This window comes from Colossoma macropomum, unplaced genomic scaffold, assembly GCF_904425465.1.
Source record: "Colossoma macropomum unplaced genomic scaffold, Colossoma_macropomum, whole genome shotgun sequence".
Lineage (NCBI taxonomy): Eukaryota > Metazoa > Chordata > Actinopteri > Characiformes > Serrasalmidae > Colossoma > Colossoma macropomum.
In genome coordinates this window covers 35,544,625-35,569,712 of record NW_023494798.1, presented here as the reverse complement: position 1 = coordinate 35,569,712, position 25,088 = coordinate 35,544,625, and the positions used below count along the sequence as shown (strand labels likewise).

The window sequence follows — 25,088 nt, the reverse complement described above, 5'->3', positions numbered from 1 at the left end:
ATTTGCAATGGTAGAAACAATATTTATAGTAACAACATAACAGTAGTGTAATATATGATATATGTCCAGAACAAATGGCTTAAGGTTCCTGGGTCAAGTCGGGTCTGTGTTTGAATATATTCTTGCCAGTTTGTTTCTGGATAGATATAATCTATGGAGCACTTTAAACTGTATTAGTCCATGTCTTATGCATATTGATGATGAGTGAACTTCACAGCCGATTGCCAGAATCTCCCCTCCCAATTCTTCTTCCCACAGCGCCTTTGTACGAGTCAAGGTGGAGGAAGCAGCTCTTTGGAATAGTTTCATATAGTATACATACTATATGAAACTGCGTACCTGAAGATATCTGAAGAAATTAGACCAAAAGTTCCAAAGTCTGACTTTTGGCTGTTTGAATTGCACTCCTATATTTTTTCATGAAATGGGCTCTATAAAAGCTCAGTATTAGAATGATCTGTTTTAATTGAAGGCCTCTGGGTCGTTCTACAGACACGTCCACTTTTCTACCTATCCATAGGTGTCACTGGTGTTACCAGTCCTCATTGGTTTTACACATAAGAAAGGTAACACCAGAGACATTTTTGATAAAAAATGTGTATAAAAACCACATGTTGTCAATCATGGAATATCCACTAAAATATGTAATTTAATCCATTTGTATTCTATTTTTTCACAATTACCTCAGAATAAAGTCGGTCACACCAGTGACTTCAGCTAAAAGCTTCATATGAAATCATGAGCTAAATGAGAAAATCTCTGATAACTGAAAGACACAGTGGACTCACCATGAGCTTTTCTTCATAGATCCTCAGATAACAGGCAAAAGGAAGTCAAGTGATGTCATCAGTGTGACTTTTATTTCAAAATAAGAGATTTTTTGTTACGCAGTAACACCAGTGACACGACTCCTGGGGACTTTCATTATATATTTTATAATATTTCTTTGGCATTTGTTTTCTTTATGTCATTTAAATTATATATTTCATAGTCATGTATAGATTATTGTAGTTAAAATTGCAGAAAAATATGTTTTTTTACCTCAAAATATGGCCTCAGCCTTCACACATGACTGTGAGGACGAGCTCTTCTGTGGTGTTTGAATTCTATATGATTGATTTAAAATCTAAAATTGCTAAATTGAGGCTCAAGAAGGTGGAATTGTTAAAATAACTTTTTTAACTGTTTTATTTTAAAATATAAATAAATCGGAACCCTGACATGTTTTTGAAGTGTAATATATCTGTAAATGCTATGGACACAAAATGGACATTTCTGTAGAATGACCCCTTTACTCATATGTGGTGCCATGAGATAATGATTGTACAGCCCTATAAAAGAGACCAAACTGTTAAAAATTAAACTGCTAATTAGAAGTTTTAATATTAAGAATAATCTTGAATGAAATTCTGTGATTTCCTCATTTTTCTCTGCCAAACCGAAATATCACAGGTTTCAGAGCAGTTTAAGGCTTTTGTTCACTTTCCCTTCAGAGACATTTGCTACTGTTTTTAGGGTCAGCGAAAAAAAGTCCTCTGATATCCCTCGTAAATGTCAGACGGCGCGGGTACCGCAGCGGCGGAGCGCGTGTCCGGTCCGATTTGCTAACAGAGCGAGTCGCAGCGCCTGCAGGCACAAAGAACCAAGAGCCGTTTTATGTATACGTCATACGCGATGAACAGGTCCGAATGAATGGGCTGTGAAGGCGCTGTTACTGTTCTTATCAGCGTTATTAACACACATGTAGTACAGTACACACTTTAAAAAAGATGGTTCTTCAAGGGTTCTTTAGCAAGGAAAATGGTTCTATGTAGAACCATGAACCCTCAAATAACCTTTTGCATAATTTAAAGGATCTTTGCATCACGAAAACGTTCTTCACATTGTTAAACAATGTGTTGTATATGGTTCTATGTACAACAAAAAACCGGTTCTTTTTTGTAACAAGCTTGACACTGTACCAATAGAAGAACCTTTTGCGCTATAAAAAACACTTTTCAAAAAAGTTCTACATAGAACCATCTTCCGCACATTCTCCATCAATCTGAAGAACGGTTCTATGATGCAAAGAACCCTTTAATCATGCAAAAAGTTATTTGAGTGCTCATAGCTCTATATAGAACCAGTTTCTTTGCTAAAGAACCCTTAAAGAGCTATCTTTTTTGAGAGTGTGCAATAGAAGAACCATTTTTGGTACTATATAGAATCCTTTCCAAAAAGGTTCTAAATAGGAAAATATACAGCAGTCTGCTGTCTAAAGAACCCTTTCAGGATGCAAAGAACCTGTTAATCATGCAAAGAGTATGTTGAGTGCTCATGGTTCTATATAGAACCATTTTCTTTGCTAAAGAACCCTTGAAAAACCATCTTTTTTAAGAGTGTACAATAGAATAAACCTTACATGATGCAAAGAACCATTTAATCCTGAAAATCGGTTCTTTGAGTGTTCTTGATTCTATATAGAACCATTTTCTTTGCTTAAGAACCCTTGAAGAACCATCTTGACCTAGCAACAGACAGACAAGAGCAAAAATTAGGCAGATCAACAATGTCAGTGTGCAGGAGTCATCAAACAAACGTGGGGCCGAGTGGCAAACGAGTTTGTCTGTGTACTTTTTGAATGGGAGGCTCCGCCCCTTTTTGCCACAAGACCGTGCTGGGTTGGCCAGCTGGATGATGATTGACGGCTCACTCCACCTATAGAGAGAGAGAGCACACAAGCGGAGGGGAGAAAAGAGAAAGTGATGCACTCCCTAATTCATGTAGATGTTTCAGCTGGGAGCCAATAAAACCACAACGCTGAGCCTGGTGTCAGTGAAGCCATGGCGACCAGCCATCTGCTTGCGTTCAGAGACGCCCACAGGCGATGAGGAACAACGTTTTTTTGCGAAAAATCTGGTAAAAGTCGCTTCCAGTGTGAATGCAGGGTTGGGAGTCTTGCCCAAGGACACTATACCAGTATAAATGTCCAGTGTGCGTCCCTTAACAGTGTTTTCGTTCTCTCGTCCTATCAGGAGTCGGCCCTCGCCCACGTGGAGCTCCCCACCACGGTGGAGACGGTGGAGGGCGCCATCAAGAAGCACAAAGAGTTCACCACCACCATGGAGCTGAATCTGCACCGGATCAAAGCCGTTATAGAGGCAGGAGAGAGCCTCATCAGCCAGAGCAACATCTACTCCGAGCGCATCAGAGAACGAGTGGATTTACTCGCTACCAGGTCGGAAACCTTTCCAAGCTCCGCCCACAAATGTGTTCTTTTAAGCTTTACATTCAACCTAATAAAAAACTGTAGAACAGACTCGGTTTATATCACAATACCTACATTTAGAGTCAGTTATTCATTCAGCCTAATGAGAAACTGTAGAACAGACTCGGTTTATATCACAATACCTACATTTAGAGTCGGTTATTCATTCAGCCTAATGAGAAACTGTAGAACAGACTCAGTTTATATCACAATACCTACATTTAGAGTCAGTTATTCATTCAGCCTAATGAGAAACTGTAGAACAGACTCGGTTTATATCACAATACCTACATTTAGAGTCAGTTATTCATTCAGCCTAATGAGAAACTGTAGAACAGACTCGGTTTATATCACAATACCTACATTTAGAGTCAGTTATTCATTCAGCCTAATGAGAAACTGTAGAACAGACTCAGTTTATATCACAATACCTACATTTAGAGTCAGTTATTCATTCAGCCTAATGAGAAACTGTAGAACAGACTCGGTTTATATCACAATACCTACATTTAGAGTCAGTTATTCATTCAGCCTAATGAGAAACTGTAGAACAGACTCGGTTTATATCACAATACCTACATTTAGAGTCAGTTATTCATTCAGCCTAATGAGAAACTGTAGAACAGACTCGGTTTATATCACAATACCTACATTTAGAGTCAGTTATTCATTCAGCCTAATGAGAAACTGTAGAACAGACTCGGTTTATATCACAATACCTACATTTAGAGTCGGTTATTCATTCAGCCTAATGAGAAACTGTAGAACAGACTCAGTTTATATCACAATGCAAACTACAATGTTGCACAAGAGCTCCATAGACCCCCATTCATTTTGGACTTTCTCAGGAGCGCCCTCTAGTGTCTGACCAACCTGAAAAACAGTAGTGTAGTATATGTAGTGTAACATAATCGAAGAACAGCAATGTGGTGTCTGGGACGCCCGTGACACCTCGGTGAAAAGTCTAGCACAGGAGTCGCAACCCAGATGTTAAGAAGAGCCAGTTTGTCCTTTCAACAAAAATCAGAAAAGTCGCCATAGCAACACAGACAACAATCTCGCCTAGCTAGATTTAGGACAAACATTGATAATTAGGAGATGAATGGGCTTATTTGCATTTATAATCACTCCAGCTGGTTTACTGATACGTTTAATCTGCAATGAGAAACTGACAAACACTAAAAAGTCACGAGGCTGAAGTCAGTTTCTCATTCGCCAGCTTCTCATTCAAATTTTCCCGTTCAACCTTAAATGATGCAGCCGTTACATTCTGGCACCTCAGGTGGCATTTAAGGTGGAACAGGGAAAATTTTAACAAGAAGCTGGCGAGGGAGAAGCGACTTCAGCCTCGTAAGAAGTCAAATGCTGAGAGACATTTTACAAGAAACTGACTTTTGAGGAAAAGTTTCCTGCCGGAGATACGAGAAAAGCAGCTATAGCTGAGCTAAACGCTTAAAGCAGAGCAAAGTAAGTCTGCGTGTGAATGTGGCTAAAACGCAATTATTAGGAGGCGTGTCCCAATACTTTTGTCCATATAGTGTAACTTCTCAAGAGGAAGATATGATTATTTGAAAACCATATATTCAGAGATGGGACCAAAGAAGTAAAATAGTTTTTTTGCAGTATAAACCAGCAGAATAAATATCTGTCTGGCACTGTAGTCAGATGTAACGTCTAATTGGCCATAGATCACATCTAATTTAGGGCACATTGTAAACTGGGTATTAACAAGTTCTTTTATGGCTAAATGCCCCCCCCCCACCCCCAGCGTCAAACTTGTATTGTTGCCAGTCTCCCAACCAAGATGCGGCACAAATTTATGGCACTATAAATGCCTAATCTGACATAGTGACCATCGTGAAAGACTAAAATATTGTGCAGTCTGATCCCAGCGTTAGAGATTACTGAGCAACTCCACAGGATTTAGACATGCTGTTAGCACCACGCTAACTGGTGGGGTATAAGCTTCCATCAGTTCTTAGCAACATTAGCCTCGTAGCTCCAGTGCAGAAACTAAAGAAGGTATTAGCTGGTTGAGTACATTTGGGTAGGGCTGAAAGATTAATTGTTTTATATTGAAATTGCAGTTTGAAAGAGTGCGATTTTCACAAGAGTTGCAAATTTTATTGTAGTCTTACAGTCTATTATCAACAACATTGATACGATGCAGGTTTTAAGTTGGGAAATTATACCTAATAACATGGAGCTTGTGAACTGCTGTGACATCACAACCACGGATCACTTGCAGGCTGTTTCACTGTGTTAAAACCAGAAAAACTGGTCTTCTTAGCCAAAAAAAATACCTTAATTTATACCTCATCTATAAACAATTGCAGTTTGAATCATAATCACAATGTTGGTCAGAAAAATCATAATATTTTGCTAAAACCTTTCAGCCCTACATTTGGGGGCATGTGGGCTAAACTGAGGGAGTTAGATTTTTTACTTAAGTATTAGTAAAACTCTATTACTCTATTTAAGTATTTCTTTAAAAAAAATCATCTTACACAGAAGAATTTGCATAAAAACAACAGAAAACTTCTATAAAAAACGATAAAACATTGAATAGAGCTGCTCTTAGACACGTTCATATGAAATACAGAATAGTTTGAGGCTGTTCATTGTAAGACAGGTTCTCATTCAGGCTGGACTGTTTTTATTAAGCCACTAACGTCTGTTCATTATGCCTTTAAACACACATTGTACTTGCGCATTGTGAATATAGTGCCGCGGCCCTTTGAATGCAGCGTCGGCTGAAGCCTATCAGCCTCTCTGGCTGCCTTTGTTGGACAGAGTGCAGCTGCTCCATCAGATGCCGTACGTTTTAAACGACGCCTCTCTTTAGAGACGTAACAAAGAAACGCTCGTGGTCCGCTCGGCTGTGAATGGAGGAGTGATAATAAAAAGCATGAAATGTGCTGTGAATGGAACCGGCTGGCGTCCAGCCTCCTGCTTTTCCCCTAAATCTGACCCCATGCTATGCTACGTGCTGTTTAACGTCAGGCTGATGTGTTTTATTGGGTGTTGCGTTGTGTTCGGCCCGCAGAGGGAACCAGAACCGCGAGCTGGCTCAGCAGTGGCTCAGTAAACTCAACGACCAGTGGGAGCTGCAGAGGTTCCTGCAGGACTGCCATGAGGTAGGACGTTTGTTTTTCTACGATTTTATGATAAAAATGGTCCTGACTTTAGGAAAACCAGAGAAAAGTAGAGTTAACCTGCTTTATCAGTTCATCAGACTGTAGGACACAATATTACGTATAGATACTTACAAAAATAAAATACATACGGGACATATCACATACATGTTCTTACATATATATTCTATACATGGGATGTTAACTGTATCATATTAACTATATTAACTATATTAATTATACATAAACTATACACTGTATATTTATGGAACATGTTAATGTTACATATAGATGCTTACATACAAGTAATACATTTGGGGCATATTATTATTACATGGAGATGCTTACTTACATCGCTGCTGTTGAAATGAAACCTCTTATCTCCAGAATGGTAACTTTACAGGAGAAGGAAAAAACATACTTTACTTTTAATGTAGGTCAATGGAACCAGACATTCTACCAGGTCATTTTGGGCCGTTTCCGTTGGTTCATTCATCATGTAATTCACACACAATGTAAAGAGCAACAGGTACTTTCAAATTATGCCAAAAACTGAAAAACGGCAGCGATATATAACACATATGGGACATGTTATTATTACATATAGGTAAAATATATAGTGGATGTTTTTAATTGTAGTTGTAAACCCATCTGAATATGAAAATACCTGAATGAATGAAATTGTAATGTGCTGCAATAAACAGATTAATAATGGAGAGTAATAATGGTGTCATGGCAGTTGGTCATTGTTATGGTACTGAATTGTTGTTAATGTCATGGGTTGTTATGGTTATGGGTTGTTGCTATTACGTAATGGGTTGCTATGATTATGGGTTGTTATGGTAATGGATTGTTCTTGTAATGGGTTGTTATGGTAATGGGTTGATATTACATAATGGGTTGCTATGATTATACGTTGTTATGATTATGGGTTGTTATGGTAATGGATGTTATGGTAATGGATTGCTGTGGTAATGGCTTACTATTGTAATGATTTGTTGTGGTAATGCATTGTTGTTATTGTTATGTAATGGGTTGCTATTGTGGTAATGGGTTATTATGATAATAGGTTGTTGTTATGGTGATGGATTGTTATTGTAATGGGTTGTTACGGTAATGGGTTGTTGTTATTATGATAATGGTTCTTATGGTAATTGTGGATATTTTGGTAACATGTTTTTGTGGGAATGTGTTGTTATTATGATGGGTTGTTGTTATTGCAATGGTTTGTTATGGTAATCAGTTGTTATGGTTATGGCTTGTTGTTATGGTAATGGGTTGTTGTTATGATAATGGCTGCTGTTGTGGTAATGGGTTGTTATGGTAACGGGTTGCTGTTCTGATAATGGGTGGTTATAGTAATGGATGCTGTACTATGGGCTGTACAGTAGGTGGCTGCTGAGTGTTTTCCTGTCCGGAGCTGAAGCTTTATTTAGTCTCAGCCTGTTCCTCTCTGCCCACCATCAATTATTCAGCACCTCTACTCATCATTTACTCAGCCGAGAGAGAGAGAGAGAGAGGGAGGAAGTCTTTAGCCACAGGAGGGCGCTCTCCGTGTATTTGGTCTTCTTTACTGCAGGACTGATTCCACTCTGTCCACTCAGTCTGTTTTACTGTTAACTCCGCTGGGCCCTCAGTGGTTTACATGCCTTGAAAAAGATCTTACATTTCGTTTGATTATTTTTGACTTGTAGTTCACTGAAACGAGTGCAGGAACTGTGTGGAAAATGCAGATTCTGAACTTTCAAGCCACATTTCTGTTAGCAAGTAGAAGATATTATAGTCTGAATTTGATTTAAAAAAGTTGTGGCGTGTAGTCTTGACCAGCAACCCCCCTCCAGCTCACATACTTTTTAAAATGCAGCTCCGGCTAAAGCCATTTCCATGGTTACGCTACACTTATTTCAATGGTTACGGTGTAGCTGTTTCCATTGTTACACTACACCCATTCCCATGATTACACTACACCCATTCCCATGTTTACACTACACCTATTCCCATGATTACACTACACCCATTCCCATGATTACACTACACCTATTCCCATGATTACACTACACCCATTCCCATGATTACACTACACCCATTTCCATGATTACACTACACCCATTTCCATGATTACACTACACCCATTTCCATGGTTACGCCACACCCATTTCCATGGTTACACTACACCCATTTCCGTGTTTACACTACACCCATTTCCGTGTTTACACTACACCCATTTCCATGTTTACACTACACCCATTCCCATGGTTACACTACACCCATTCCCATGATTACACTACACCCATTCCCATGATTACACTACACCCATTTCCCATGGTTACGCCACACCAATTTCCATCGTTACGCCACACCCATTTCCATAGTTACACTACACCCATTTCCATGCTTACACTACACCCATTTCCATGGTTACGCCACACCCATTTCCATGGTTACACTACACCCATTTCCATGGTTACGCCACACCCATTTCCATGGTTACAATACACCCATTTCAATGGTTTCACTATGCCCGTTTTCATCATTACACTCCCCCCCATTTTCGTGGTGACACTAAGGAAAGAAACCTGCTTTCTCTGATAGCTAAAGTGAACTGTGTAACGCCTGTTGGATGTAAGAATTATTACTGTCTGTATGGAATTGTGTCAGTAATGTGAAACTAAACATTGCCCAGCGTAATGAATATGTAATGTTAGCTGTTTTCTTTTTTTGTAAGTGGGGGTGGGACTCCACCGGCATAATGCCTCCCAACACACACACTCACACACACACACACACACATTCACACACACACCCACACACACCACACTTCTAAAACAAAACTAAGCCCTTGAGTCCAGAGCGTGTCGCCTTGAGTGGTATATGGAAAATGACAGTGTCTGAGATTACAGTCCTCGCAATGTATGTGTGGAATATGTCCGTCTCCCTCGGCGACGCTCATTAGGACTGGACCCGCATTTCTGGGTTAAAGCTGCTTTGGGACAATCACTGTAGGAAGAGACGGAGTTGTGCGCTGTATGCTGACTCTGGAGTGTCTGAATGACCTGTGACGTGCTGCGTTGTGTAATTGATTGTTCTCTGGTGTGACTCATGTCCTCTTTAGCCATCATTCAGGCTCTGAGTGGCTTCTTCTCTCTTAGATCTTCCTACAGTTTCTGTGCTCCCTGCTGGGGTCGTTGTAGTTTGACGTATTTAGATGGATATTCAGTTTTTACCACAGATGATCAGTTAATGTAATACCAATCGGTTACCTCTGACAACAAGCCAGGTCTGTCCGATTCAATCACTGATATTGATTTCAAGGAGCTAAAAATTCTGAAAATATTGGCTGATATAATCTGCGTTCCAAAGCCAAGGCTGCAGCAGAGGTAGGCTGCCTTTCCCGGCCGCTGCGTCATAGAAGTCCGTTCCAAAGTGAAGAACCCTTCGTATGCAGCCACCGGTCTGAGTGATTTAGAGGACGCATCAGATTTATCCTTCCAGGCCTTCGGTTACCCACAATTCTCTGCACATGAACGACACAAAGGAAAAAAAAACGCACCAAAAATGAAAATGGTGGAAAATTTTGGAGCAGAGTTTGTTCTAAAATGTTTTTTGTATTGACTGATATTGATTATCAAAATTTTAGCCACGTATATTGTCTGATATTATTGGTTATCAGAATTGAACACTTGTATTGACTGATACTGATTATCAAAATTTTAGCCACTTATATTGTCTGATATTATTGGTTATCAGAATTGAACACCTATATTGGCTGATATCGATTATCAGAATTTTAGCCTCTTATATTGGCTGATATTATTGGTTATCAGAATTGAACACCTGCATTGGCTGATATTGATTATCAGAATGTTTAGCCCCTTATATTGTCTGATATTATTGGTTATCAGAATTGAACACCTATATTGATTGATATTGATTTTCACAATTTTAGCCCCTTATATTGGTTGATATGATTGGTTATCAGAATTGAACACCTATATTGGCTGATATCAGACTGTTTAGCTGCTTATATTGGCTGATATTATTGGTTATCAGAATTTTTAGCTCCTTAAAATCAGTATCAGTATAGAGCAGAACATTTCATATCATGCTCTACATCAAGCATCTCTTGGCTGATCCTCTACATTTGGGTTAAGGTGGGTTGGGTAATCTAGGTTTTCCGCTGAACTGTCGCTTTAATTGTGTGCGTATCTGTGCTGTAAAGGTTGAATGGAGAGCATCGTGTTCCGTTTCGTTCCCTCCTTTTTCCTGATTGGCCTATCTGTGGTTCCTCCTCTTCTTCTTCCTCTTCTCTGTCTTCCATTCGCTCCTGCACTCCCTTTAAAAACACACCGTCATCACTGTGACGCTGAGGAACGACGAAGGCTCGCTGTTTCTCTCTCTCTGTATCTCTCTCTATGTCTCTCTCTCTTTCTCCCCCTCCCTCCATCACCATATGCCTCCCTCGCCCCCCCCCCTCCCTCTCCTCCTCTCTCGTGCTGTTTCTCCATCGCTGTTCGGTGTGTTTTCACGCTTTTCTCCCGTCGTGTTTGGATACTGCAGCAGGAGGAGAGCCGAGACTCCGCAGCCTGATTACACCAACACAACAGCAGCAGAAAGGAGGAAGAAAGAGAGAGGGAATAAAGGAGGAGAGGAGCGGAGCGGAGGAATACAATATTGATTGTGTGGAGTGTCAGGGCGCCGTGGAAACGGGGTGAAGAGCGTGTTCGGATCATTTGGAGGAGGAGAGAAAACCTCACAAACCCCTCTCAGCACCCAGCTCTCTCTCTCTCTCTCTCTCTCTCTCTCTCTCTCTCTCTCTCTCTCTCTCTCTCTCTCTCTCTCTCTCTAGCTCTATTTTTCTTGCTCTCTCTTTCTCTTTCACTCTCTATTTTCTCTAATTATCTTTCTTTTTTCTTTGCTCTCTTTCCATTTCTCTCACCTCTCTCTTTCCTTCTCTTCCACTCTCTTTCTTTGCTCACTCTGTTTCTTTATATATTTATTTATTTGTCTTTATTTTCCACTAACTAGCTCTACTTCTCTCTTTCTCTCTGTCTCTATTTATCCCTCTCTTTCTCTTTTACTCTTTCCTTGCTCTCTCTCCATTTCTGTCTCTTCCTTCTCATTGTTTTTCTTCTTCTCTCTTTCCTTTGCTCTCTACTTCTCTACCCATATCTATTTATTTTTCTCTATTTAATTTTAGCTTACTAACTCTACTTATCTCTCTCTCTCTCTATCCCTCTTCTTATCTCTCTCTTTCTCTTTCACTCTTTTTTTTGCTCTCTCTCCATTTCTCTCTCTCTTTCTTTCTGTTTATCTCTCTTTATATGTTTATCTCTCTCAGCGGCGGGGCTGTGCAGGCCTCAGATGGAGCTCCTCTCTGTGCTGGTCAGAGCTCCTCAGTGTTGTTGTGCTGTGCTCGGTGATGGAGCAGCTCTCTGGGTTTAGCCCGGCGCTGCGTGTGGAGTCCTGACTGCACTGCCAGTCCCGGTTCTGTGGGTTGGGTTTGGGTTGTTCGGCTTGTGGCTGGTGGATGCTGCGCTCTCAGCATTGCTGTGGTGTTTCGGTTCCGTCTGGGTGGAGAATGCGGCTCTGTGTATCTGATTGACGGGAACCTCTTCGGCCTGCTGATCACCACCGCTCGGCCTGACGCGCTTCTGTACGTGTCTGTTTGTTGTCATCACAGTAGGCCTGACTTTGTACAGTGCTTTTTACAAAATGTTCATTTTTTAAAACTGAAAACCATCTTTAGATTCCTGAGGTTAAGATTAGGATCAGGCTTAGAACGTTACTGTTACACATACAGATGATTCTACTGAACTGATTCAGAGTCAGAGCTGAAACACATTTGGGACTTTTAGCTGATCTTAGACTTTAGACTAAAATCCTTTTGCTCTGTGTGACCCTAAACCTTAATTATGTTTATTTTATTAAAACTAATGATCGATCATTCATTCTGTCTCTACCAAAACAATCATAACAAACTCTAACTCTGTTTCAGTAGTGACTGTGTCAGTAGTGACTGTGTCAGAAGTGACTGTCAGTAGTGACTGTTTCAGTGACAGTTTTAGCTCATTTTGAGCTCAGAAACTCAGCAGTTCATGACCAGCAAACACAGCTTTGAACAGCTGTTCACACAGAAAATCATCATATTTTACATTAAAACACTAAAAAGTGCTGAACTGCAGAAAATATGACGGTTCTTAATGTTCCACACTGATTTTCAGACTTTGGGACTCATTTACTTCAAAACAATGGGATCTAACTGCTCACCATGTGGCCATGAGGGACAGGGATGCAGCCTCACTTCCTGCTCTAAAAGGCAGGGCGTAGCTAAAATAAAGCCCCGCCCACAGAAAAAAACTCTTTGTGATTCAGTAGACATGAAAATCTGGGACAGATTTTTTAATTAAACTGATGATAAATCTAATCTGATCTTAAAAGAAATCAAAAAGATAAAAAAAAAAACATTGAAAAGATGTATTATTTTTTAGAGCTGCACTGATACTGATACTGTATTGGTATCGGCACCAATACTGACAGAATATGTATCGGTGATAGGGAAATTAATATCTGTGACCAACACTACCAAGCAGTTTCTGCCAGGTGCTTGAGCGCCAGTAGACAGAATTTACACTGCAAAAAATGGTGTCTTGTCAAGTAAAATTATCTTAAATATAGTCAGTAAATCAAATATTTCTCCTGTGGAGATTGTTGTAAGCTTAATTTAAGATTATTTAACTTATTTCTAGACGTTTGTTACTTGTTTTAAGTAATTTTATTAAATGAAATTATCTCACTGTATTGGTAGATTCAAGCAGATGTGCTTGTAACCAGCAAAATTATATGCCAGCATAGTGAGTTTTACTTAATAAACCAAGTGACAAGTGTCTAGAAAGAAGCTAGATAATCTTATAATAAGTACAGAACCATCTGAAAATGGGGAAAAAATGAGATATATCAACTGTGTCGGCATTTTTGCAGTGTAGCAACCATCAGGAGTGCGGGACGACAGGCAGCGGTTAAAACGCTCATTGCAGAATCGGTAACGGCAGTGTTTGGTTTGAAGAACACGCTAATGGAGCCGCTTACCTGAACGGCTGAGCCGCTACTTTCAGTATCACTCGTCTGTCGCTGTGTGGTCACTCACAGTCTGAGTTAATGTTATTGAGGAAGTAGAAAACCTTCCGCTGGACTTCTGGCATAATGAGACTTTAGCCTTGATTTAGCCTTTAGCACAGCAGCCCGCTAGCCAAGCCTGTGTGTACACTATCCCCGCCTGCGGTGCACCTCCGCTGATTCTGCCAGCGTGAACGACAGTGATGTTTACTGAACTGACACTCAGAGATGCAGCGCTAGTGAACGAGACGCACAGTTTGAGACAAACGACTCGAGAAATTCAGAAATGAAACAACATTCAGCTCCGTTTTTGAGCCAGAGAAGCTGCCGTGTGCTGAACACCACAGGTTTATCTATGTACTGTTCAGCTGTTTATAACTGTTTTGCACGATAAAAATATTTTCCGTGCACTTAAATTGTTTTTATTACTAATTATGTAATAGTAAATACTAAATATGTCTAATAAATAAACAGAAATATGTTCTCTTAAGCATCTAATATACATAATCCAACAATTGAATGCCATCTAATCAAGCGGAGTTATTTTTTTTGTGATAAAGAACATAAATTTTACCAAAATAAAATATAGGTTACAGGTCAATTAGTTTGGATAGAGTTAGTATCGGTATTGGTACTCGGTATCGGCATATATATACAAGTATTAGGAATCGTATCGGTATCTGAAGGGAAAAGTGGTATTTTCCCAAGTGTAAATTTCGGGGTCAGGGTTTGGGACTCCCAACAGAAAGTGCCCTATAAATGATGATGATGTATATATTTAGCCTATTACTCTCTCTGTTAATGCCTTGTGTTTAAATAGCTCAGGTAAATCTGAAAGGCCATTTGAACTAATTCAGTAGTATGGTCCAAATATAAAACATATTATTATTATTATTATTATTATTATTACACAGAAAGCTACATATATGTGCATATAGGAATATATAATCTCCATTTTTGTCATGTTGTGCTTTTTTGAATAATTTGAAAAGTCCAGCTGCTCTTTGCATTATGTTAGAATTTCATAATCAACAGACCAACAGATTTTAGAGCAAAGGTCTTGTTACATTAGTTTAAATTGTAAGTTGTAAGTTTTTTTTTTTTTTTATTCACTTTTAAAGTTACCTTTTTGGTGTTTTGTTGCAGCGTATATATGTATAAATTTATTAAATATGTATGGAAATGTGCGTATGTGCTATCTGTGAGTGCATATATGTGTGTTTGTTATAACTTGCATATCGCTGTTGTCAGAACAAAACCTTGTATCTTCAAAATGGTAACTTTACAGGAGAAGGAAATCATACTTTACTTTTAATGTAAGTCAATGGAACCAGACGTCTTTCCAAGTCATTTTGGGCCGTTTCTGTTGGTCCATTCATCATGAAATTTACACACAATATAAAGAACAACAGGTATTTTCAAATTATGTCAAAAACTGAAAAATGACAAAAATGGAGATACAAGGTTTTCTTCCAACAGCAGCGATTTACACAGATCAGGCATAACATTCTGACCACTTCCTTGTTTCTACGCTCATTGTCCATTTTATGAGCTCCACTTACTATATAGGTGCACTTTCGTAGTTCTACAGTTACAGACTGTAGTCCATCTGTTTCTCTGATACTTTGTTAGCCCCCTTTAACCCTGGGGAGTGTAGGAGTGTCTAATAGAGTGGACAGTGAGTGGACACAGTGTTTAAAAACTCCAGCAGCACTGCTGTGTCTGATCCACTCAGACCAGCACAACACACACTAACACACCACCACCACGTCAGTGTTACTGCAGTGCTGAGAATGATCCACCACCCAAATAGTACCTGCTCTGTGAGGGTCCATGGGGGTCCTGACCACTGAAGAACAGGGTAAAAGGGGGCTAACAAAGTATCAGAGAAACAGATGGACTACAGTCTGTAACTGTAGAACTACAAAGTGCACCTATATAGTAAGTGGAGCTGATAAAATGGACAATGAGCGTAGAAACAAGGACAGAATGTTATGCCCGATCGGTGTGTATATATGGGACATATAATCATTACACATTATAAATATTAAATGCATATGTGTGGGACTGTGTGTGTGTGTGTGTCATAATGTGAGTGAGTTAATAGTAGTAAAGCTGCTGAATACTGTATCAGAATGTTTCCAGTTCATTGTTTACAGTGAGTGTACCCAGTGTTGGGTGTTATGAACACTGTTTGGGCCTGTGTGCAGATTTAGCGCTCTGCTTATTAATAAAGCTCAACTGTGTATGATAGATCAAATATTACTGTATTATTATAATACTGCATTATGACAGGGCAGCGCTCTGCCTCAGTTTTTGTCAGTTCTGTAAAACTTTTTAAGTTAAAAAGTTGTATGATTTTGTACAGTGTAAGTGTTGAACAGTGTATATGTGTGTGTAATGTGTGCATGACAGTGCAGGCAGTGTGTAAGGTGTTCCTGTGTGTTTTACAGCTGGGGGACTGGGTGGCAGAGAAGATGCTGATGGCTCGCGACGCATCCCGCGACGAGACGCAGAAGCTGCATAAGAAATGGCTGAAGCACCAGGCCTTCATGGCAGAGCTGGCGCAGAACAAGGAGTGGCTGGACAAGATCGAGAAGGTAATGAAAGCTCTTGTTCTTGCTGAGCTGTGGCTTCTTAACTGGCGATGTTTGTGATGATGTCTGCAGCAGAGCTCAGAGAGGCCAGACAGCAGACTGAAGACATTAAAGTGGTGTCAGTAGGCTGTGTACTTTACTGGCCACTTTATCAGAAACCCCTCCGTCATAGCTCCACATTGCTTGTGTACAGTTAAAGAGTGTAATCCATCTGTTGGTGTAGTTTGTGGAAGTTTGTGTTGGTCATCCTCTAGTCCTTCATCAGTGGTCAGTTTCTGACCAACTTAGCTGCTCTTGTCTGGATGTTTTTAGCATGGTGTTTCTTATAAAGTGGCCAGTTAGTGGAAGTACGAGGTGGGTGTTTCTTATAAAGTGGCCAGTTAGTGGAAGTACAAAGTGGGTGTTTCTAATAAAGTGGCCAGTTAGTGGAAGCACAAGGCAGGTGTTTCTGATAAAGTGGCCAGTGAGTGGAAGTACAAAGTGGGTGTTTCTAATAAAGTGGCCAGTTAGTGGAAGTACAAGGGGGTGTTTCTAATAAAGTGGCCAGTTAGTGGAAGCACAAGGCAGGTGTTTCTGATAAAGTGGCCAGTTAGTGGAAGTACAAGGTGGGTGTTTCTATTAAAGTGGCCAGTTAGTGGAAGCACAAAGTGGGTGTTTCTAATAAAGTGACCAGTGATTGGAAGTACAAAGTACTTATACGCAGTCAGTTACTCGTGAACATTTTGAGTCGTAGTTATCAACCTCTGCCTTAAAATGCTCCCTACTTGGACAGCTGCCTCTGGAATGAACCGCACCTTCTATTGAGTTATTTTTTATTTTATTTTGCCTTTTTTAACCAGGGTAATCACACAGAGATTAAAAATCTCTTTTGCAAGTGAGTCGTGGCCAAGAAGGCAGCACACAACAATCAAGAGGCCAATCAACAAAAAAACAACAACAAAATCATTTCAGACTCAAAATCCAGTTAAAAACAACAACAAACAGTGACACAGTTTTTTAACAGTCACCTTAAAATCGATCAAGGAGACCGACCGTACTATTGGAACCTCCAACTGAATAAAACTATTAGAACATAACTTCTAAGATTTGTCGATAAGAATGCAGACAAATTTGAAGGAAGCTGATCAATAATTGCTTTGTAGAAAAAAATTATCCAGTAAATTACTTTTTGCAGTGAAAGTGGAGGCGAACGAGTCCCAGTGATGAGTTGAATGTCTGGAAAGTGTTATAAATCCATAATACAGGATGATAAACAGGATTATGGCGTGTGCTGATGGCCGTTTACAGTGTAAGTGTTGAGCTGAGCTGTTACTCTCGTGTGCCGGGTGTCGTGTTAATCCCTGAGTCAGTGAAAAGGCAGCACAGTCAGAGCTAAACTGAGGCAGCGAACCTGGAGGGGCATTAAGTTCCTGCTTTCCCTCTGATTTTCAGTATTTTGTTGTTTTAGGTAGATGCGTTAATTTGCTGGTGGTGCTGCCGACTCCCACCCTCCCAACCAATCACGGCGACTGTGACCTCACAGATTTACGTCGACTCTGTAGTGGAGCTTTGATGTGTGTGTGACCCGTTTCTCCTCTCGCACTGCAGATCATCCACATCACTCACTTCTGACTGAGAGTGAGCTGCTCACCTGAAAACTGCTTAGATGAAAACATTTTCCTCTCACTGTCTCTCTTTCTCTCTCTCACTGTCTCTCTCTCTCTCTCTCTCACTGTCTCTCTTTCTCTCTCTCACTGTCTCTCTTTCTCTCTCTCACTGTCTCTCTCTCTCTCTCTCTCTCTCACTGTCTCTCTCTCTCTCTCTCTCTCTCACACTGTCTCTCTTTCTCTCTCTCTCTCTCTCTCTCTCTCACTGTCTCTATCACTCTCACTGTCTCTATCACTCTCACTGTCTCTGTCTCTCTCTCTCTCTCTCTCTCTGTCTCTCTCTCTCTCTCTGAAGTTCATGTTTGCTTCATCAACGTGACAAATTTACATTTGTATTATCAAAGCACTACAACTTTTCCCTCTTTTCTCTTTCTGTTTTTCTGTTATCTCTCTTTCTCACTCTCTGCTCTTTCTCACTTTCTTTCTCTTACCATCTCACTCCCCCTTTTTTTCTTTCTCTGTCTTCTCTTACTCTCTATCTCTTTTCTCTCCCTCTCTCTGACTCTCTCTCCCTCTCTCCTCTCTAATTTTCTTTTTTCTCTTACTGTTTCTCGCTCTCAATTCAATTCAATTCAAATAACTTTATTGGCATGAATTGTAATGAACAATTTTTGCCAAAGCAATTAAAATATCCTAGTAGAATATGAAGATACTCTCCCTTTTTCCTCTCTCTCTCTCTCTCTCTCTCTCTCTCTCTCTCTCTCTCTCTGACCCAGTATTCTCTCTGTAGGTCTAATTGTTGGACTCGTTTCTCCTTTCTGTTCTGTTTAACCCTGACACTCGTTTCCTTTATTAGCTCTGATGCTGAGCTGTGTTAGTGTCTGAGCGCGTCCTCGATGTTAAAGCTGCTCTACTTTTCACTCCATTTGTCCTGATTTGCTCCTTTATTACGCCCTAAAAACTCACCTGAGAGAATATATAACCAAAAATATAACCTCGCTATACGTTTCCACACTGATTCCACCATCTTTAGGTTCACAAACCAACTGATTAAAGAGTTTGTTTGTACAATTTTATGTACCAAAAACAGTCGTAATTTATTCTTCCCTCCCTCTCTTTGTCTCTTACCATTCATCAGGCTGATTTTGTTACTGTGCCCTTAAGACCGATATATGTAAATGAGCTCTCTTCTGATTGGCTGCCTTGTTTATGAAGCAGTCCAGGCTGAAACACTCCTTATAACCTCATATGGTAAGTGTGAGTGTGCGGGGCTAAACTGCTGTAGACTGAATAGGTGGATATATGCTAATGAGTGTTTGTGACATCACTTAGCTTCCATATTTAGACTGTGTGGACTGGGGAGCGACACATTAAAGGGCCCATATCATGGAAAACTAACCTTTCACTCCACACTCCATATGGTCCATGTAGGGAAGCTAAGCTGCAAAAACAGCCCGTTTTGAATTCACTGTTTCTGTGATGTCAAAAATGAATGCGTTTACCTATACCTGCCCATTCAGCCTACAGCAGTTTAGCCCTGCCCACTCACACTGGGGTAATTTCAGCCTGGACTGCTTTCAGAATGAGGCACAATAGAGGGCAGCGAATCAGAACAGAGCTAATTTACATATATCAGTCTTAAAGGCACAGTAACACTAACAACCTGTTTAATCGCAAGGAATAAATAGAGTCATGTAGAAATTGATTATGGCTGTTTTTGGTACATAAAACCACACAATTGTTCTAAATGACACTTTAACAGGGTTTACATACCATTTCAAACTGTTTTATTTTAAAAATAAATTTTTCAATATGGGCGTTTTAATGGATGGACAAATTTTGCATGACTGTTTTTCACACCATGCTGTGCTGGACCCTCTGAAGTGGCCATGCTGAAACTGGGCAGTGATGATGTACAGATGGAAAGCCTCTCTGAGAGCGAGAGGTTTTATAAAGATCTCTTCTGCTTTGGTCACGGCTGCCTTTGAATCAGAGTGTGAGCTGAACGCTGCCGTTCTCACAGCTCTGTTTCCAGAAATCTGTGGTCAGTGAAGCTGAAGTCCAGTAGACGTGTCTGTGTGTGGATTATATTTTGCTCAACTCTGCTGCTGCCCTGCTTAGCCACACAGTTCATAAAGCCACGTCAGACGTTTTTATACACATAAAAATATACACACAATAAATACACAGTCCACAGGTCTGAGACTGATGGTGAAGATGCTATTATAGTTTCATTCCTGATGCTGCAAAGATTCATCCGTCTACAGCTCATCATTCTAGACAAATCTAACTCTGGCTTCCTTCTTTCATTAGATTATCAGTTTCCTGTGATGGCGCGCAGGATACAGCACACTACAATCATTTTATACAGTTATCTGCAACCAAATGGGTTATTTTATTAAAAACACAAACATTTGATTGTGACTGTATTTTCTAGCTCTAATATTTGGTTGTTTGCTTCAAAAAGCAGGAATAGCTGCTAAAGTGCACTTATAAAAGCTACTAAATGCTTCTCTCTTAACAGTTAATTTAGAACTTAAATGAAAATGACCAAACTCAGAACTCATTTACAATTTATTCGCAATATATAATGTAAGGAATGTCATCCAACAAAACTGAAAACATGTAGATTTTGTCCTCACAAGCTACACATATGAAGACATAAATAGGAACATAAGTCAGAAGGAGCCTCGTGCATCTTTTACACAATGATAGGAAACACAGGAGCTCACAGAAAACTCCGGTTCTACATGCTTAATTGTGTCACTTTGGAAAATGTGGACATGAACGCTCTGTAACTCCTCTAACAGCAGATTTAAACGGGAACATCGTTAAAGTCTCAGAATGGAGCGCCAGCAAGACGCTCGGTTCCATAGAGTTAACTAAAAACATCATGTTTCACCTCAACCACTGACAGAAAATGCTCAGCTAGCCATTTTGTACTTTCAGCAAAAATTAAATCACCTTGGGAGTCACAAGATTTTATGTCCATTTTAACATCTTGGCTGTAAATATGACTCAGTATATGTTAACGTACTAATATAGGATATAAAATAAACTAAAACGCAGACTCTGCTTTAAGCTTTAGCACAGCTACAGCTGCTTTTCTCGCATCTCTGGCAGGAAACTTTATTGCGAAAGTAGAATATTTTCTTGTAAAATGTCTCAACGTTCGACTTTTTACGAGGCTGAAGTCGCTTCTCATTCGCCCGCTTCTTTTTTGAATTTTCCCGTTCCACTTTAAATGCCGCCTGAGGTGCCAGAATGTAACTGCTGCACCGTTTAAGGTGGAACGGGAAAATTTGAGCAAGTAGCTGGCGAATGAGAAACTGACTTCAGCCTCGTGGCTTTTTAGTTTTTGACAGTTTGTCACTGCAGATTAAACGTATCAGGAAACCAGCTGGAGTGATTATAAACACAAATAAATCCATTTATCTCCAAATAATCAATATTCATCTTAAATCTCTCTCCTTGCCGTTTCGTTAGCTACTAGCTAGGCAAGACTGTTGTCTGTGTTGCTGGTGACCAGCAGTCTGCGCTGATCTTCAGGGTTAAAGGGTGAATCAGCAGTTCTACATTAACTCCAGAGTTTAAGACCATTTATAGTTAAACTGTGTTGAACGATCAGCAGAGCTTTATTTTACTGTAAAGGAGGATTATTTTATTTTTACCTCTAATCTAATTCAGCTGTGGAGCCACAACAGGGCAGTAAAAGAGCCGCATGTTGTCGACTCCTGCGCTATACATAAAATAAAATGGGCTCAGAACTCTGTATTTACAATTAGTTCAAATATTTTCCAGCCTGTGACTGAGAAAGACCCTAAAACGGCGTATTAGATGTCTGGCTGAAGTATCGCTTTAAGCTGTGGAGGTCAGAGGTGAGGGTGGTGTGTACGGCGGCTCAGTGAGTGTGAAGACGCTCTGAATGACCGTATGATGAGTCCAGATGACGGTGTGATGTGAATGTTTTTGCTCCATCGTCACGAGTGAAGCTGGCAGACGGCGAGAATTGGGTATCAGTTGCTAGGCAACGCTCTCTCCCTCTCCATGTGTCAAGGTCATTTTTTCCTTTCCCTCCACGTCTCCGTTTAGGAAGCTGAGCGGAAGTGATGAGGTTCAGAGCCGGAGCGAGAGGAAACAGCGTCACCGAGAGAATCAGAGTCAGATTATTTCTCAGATTTTGGTCAGAATTCTTTGCTTTTATTAGTCTAATAATTAATCAAATAGATTCAGATAAAAATATGTACTATTTCACTTTCTAATATTTACTTTCTGGTGTACAGTGAGGCGCATAAGGTGGAACAGTAAAGAACAACAAAAACGGTTGAAATAACGAGACATTTGGGTGAATTTTAAAAATATTTAAAAGGAGAAAACCTAAGGGACCCATATCCTGTATTATTCTTGCATTTAAAGTCCAGTTATGATGTTTAATGTACCAAAAACAGACACAGCCGTCATTTTCAAGAGTTTAGTTTTTAAATTTTCATTGCTTTTTATTTTTATCTTATTTTTTATCTATTTTTTTTTCATTTTACTGAAGTTTCAGTTTTAAGCGTACATTAATAGTTGTATTTTGTTTTTTCTGAAAAGTAACAGTTTTAGTTTTTATTTAGTTTTAGTTTTAGTTGTTAGTATTATGATGATTGCTGTGAAAGCAGGTTTTTGATAAGAGTAGAATAAAATAAACACAATTTTATTTTAAGCTCAGCTGCACTGAAAAGACAGTTTTTCAGTAATTCTGTTTAGTTTTAGTTAGTTTTGCGGTGGATGGTACAGTATTTATTTCGTTTTTGAAACCTGTTTTATTTTTATTACAGTTAACGAGCACATTTTACACTGTTAGTTATGGTTTTAGTGATAGGTTTGGGGACTATAATAACCCTGCCTGATACTGACTTTCAGTCATAAATACATGACGGTACAGAAGAAGAATGAGTTTATTTCGCCTTCACGCTGATTATGAGGCGGATTAACCTCTAATCTTTTAATGGGGGCGCATAATGAGCCGTTTTTCTTTTCATGAACAAGCCTGAGCAAATAAAAGCCATTATAAAAACTATGAATACAGTCGTTTGTTTATTTCAGTGTTTGGAAATAAACTATTTAAGAAGGATCAATAGGGAAAATCACACAACTGTGAAAAGTAAAGGAGTAAATATATAATAAATAGTCACTTTATGAGGCGTAGCTGCTTTATATAACTCAGTGTGTCTCTGCTTTGCTGTGTTTGTAGTGAAGATCTTTAAGCCCAGTGTTTCTCTCTTTTTTTAAAGCCCAGCAGACACAGTGGCTCCTCAGAGCGCCACCATCATCAGATAATTAATCACCCTCGTTATCTAATTAATCCTGTAACTGACACCCCACAATTCCCTGCACACACTGCCACTGTTGTTTCAGGCTTCAGGGAAAAGAAACAAAGGTGCTTCTCTCTCTCTCTCTCCCTCTCTCTCTCTCTCTCTCTCTCTCCCTTCCTCTTCTGTACTTGTTTTGTGTCTCTATTGAACTCAGTTCTCAGTTTGCTCTGTTGGGAAACAGTTACATCCTTTTAAAACTAGTGAAAGTTACAGGAGAACATCTACTATATATATAAACATATTTATACAACATATATAAACTATATAAAAACATATTTCTATAGATTTCTTTGAGGGATTTTCTGCTGGAGCTGTGTGACTAAAGAATTTGGTAGGCACTGTGTGGCTAACCTTGCTAACTGGACTGCTTATGTGGCTAAACTTGCCCCATAAACAGAGACAGCTCCAGCAGCACTGCTGTGTTTGATCCACTCGTACCAGCGCAACACACAGTAACACACCACCACCACCTCAGTGTTACTGCAGTGCTGAGAATGGTCCACCACCCAAATAGTACCTGCTCTGTGAGGGTCCATGGGGGTCCTGACCACTGAAGAACAGGGTAAAAGGGGGCTAACAAAGTATGCAGAGAAACAGATGGACTACAGTCTGTAACTGTAGAACTACAAAGTGCTCCTATATAGTAAGTGGAGCTGATAAAATGGACATTGTATAATGTGGTTATTTATCATGTCGAATGCAAGAGCCTTTAAAGGTGCATTTAAGAATATATGCAAAAATCAAGACACCAAGTCAGCTTTAAACTGATTGTTCCAAAATAAAAGTGTGTTTTAGTGGCTTTATCTCATAACACACCACCACTGCGCTCTGATCTACATGTTGCCCACGAACACGGTGGCAGTTTGAATGACGTCATCGGAGTACTACGAGTTGGATTTTCATACTTTTTGCTTCTCTCTCTCTCTCTCTCTCTCTCCTCCTCCCACTCTTTTCCTCCCACTCTCCGTCCGTCCCCACCGCACATCCCTGAGAGTTCTGCTGTTACTCACATACAGAAGTGGAGAGAGAGCAGACTGAGTTCCTGAGAGAGAGAGAGAGAGAGAGAGAGAGAGAGTGTTATATAAAGCTACTCTGCGCGCCATGTTTAACCTACTTACTCCGTGTGATTCAGTCGGGCTTCTCACCTTTTAAAATGTTTTTACAGATGATGTGTTACCATCTTAAAGCCCCGTACAGAGAACCTGAATCTTTCTAAAGCCTGGTCTAGACTGCGATAGTCATCATGGAGTACAGTGGCTCAGAAGACCCAACAAACTGCAAATAAAAAACAAGCTGCAAACACAGAAAACACTTTCATCGAAATGACAACACGGCGCTACGTTTTACAATCACGCTGCAAATTCATAGACAATCTGCAAACTCAGAAAGGACTTTCACCACAATGACAACACAGACGCTGCATTTCATAAACGCACTGCAAATACAGAAAAACACGCAACTTCAGAAATGATAATAATCCTGTCACTACAGGATGGAGATGTTTCCAGAGGACACTCAGAGAGAGGAGCCATTCAGACTTTTACATTATAAGCAGCACAAAGAGTAGATTAATATCACTGTATCGTAATGGGAATCAGCTGTAGAGTTTAACTAGTAACACCAGATTAACTTCCACAGCACAGCTACAACATGTCAGAGAGCAAACTAGCCAGCCAGGCTGACCATGAACTCGGGATGTGAGAGTCCGAGTGTCTGTGGTCTGATCTACTTCTGACAGTGATTTTTCATTATAGATATTCCTCCACTTTGAGCCCTTTGAGTCTTCCAGAAACACTTTCATTGTGTTGTGACTGGCTTTGCAGCATTTCTGAAGTTACCAGTGATTTCTGTATTTGCAGTGCGTTTGTGAAATGCAGTTCAGGTGTAGTCATTTTGATAAAAGTGTTTTCTTTATTTGCAGTACATTTGTGAAATGCAGTTCAGGTGTAGTCATTTTGATAAAGGTGTTTTCTTTATTTGCAGTGCGTTTGTGAAATGCAGTTCAGGTGTAGTCATTTTGATAAATGTGTTTTCTTTATTTGCAGTGCGTTTGT

At 39.8% G+C, this 25,088-nt stretch overlaps 1 protein-coding gene across 1 annotated transcript in view; it reads left to right on the top strand.

The window, feature by feature from the left end:
* LOC118817988 (spectrin beta chain, non-erythrocytic 4-like) overlaps positions 1–25,088 on the top strand; it is a 109,419-nt gene that overhangs the window by 41,819 nt on the left and 42,512 nt on the right. Inside the window, exons 17-19 of the mRNA XM_036585063.1 lie at positions 3,015–3,217; positions 6,294–6,384; positions 15,948–16,094. Of these exons, the coding sequence (XP_036440956.1) occupies positions 3,015–3,217; positions 6,294–6,384; positions 15,948–16,094 (441 nt within the window). The remainder of the gene's footprint in view (positions 1–3,014; positions 3,218–6,293; positions 6,385–15,947; positions 16,095–25,088) is intronic.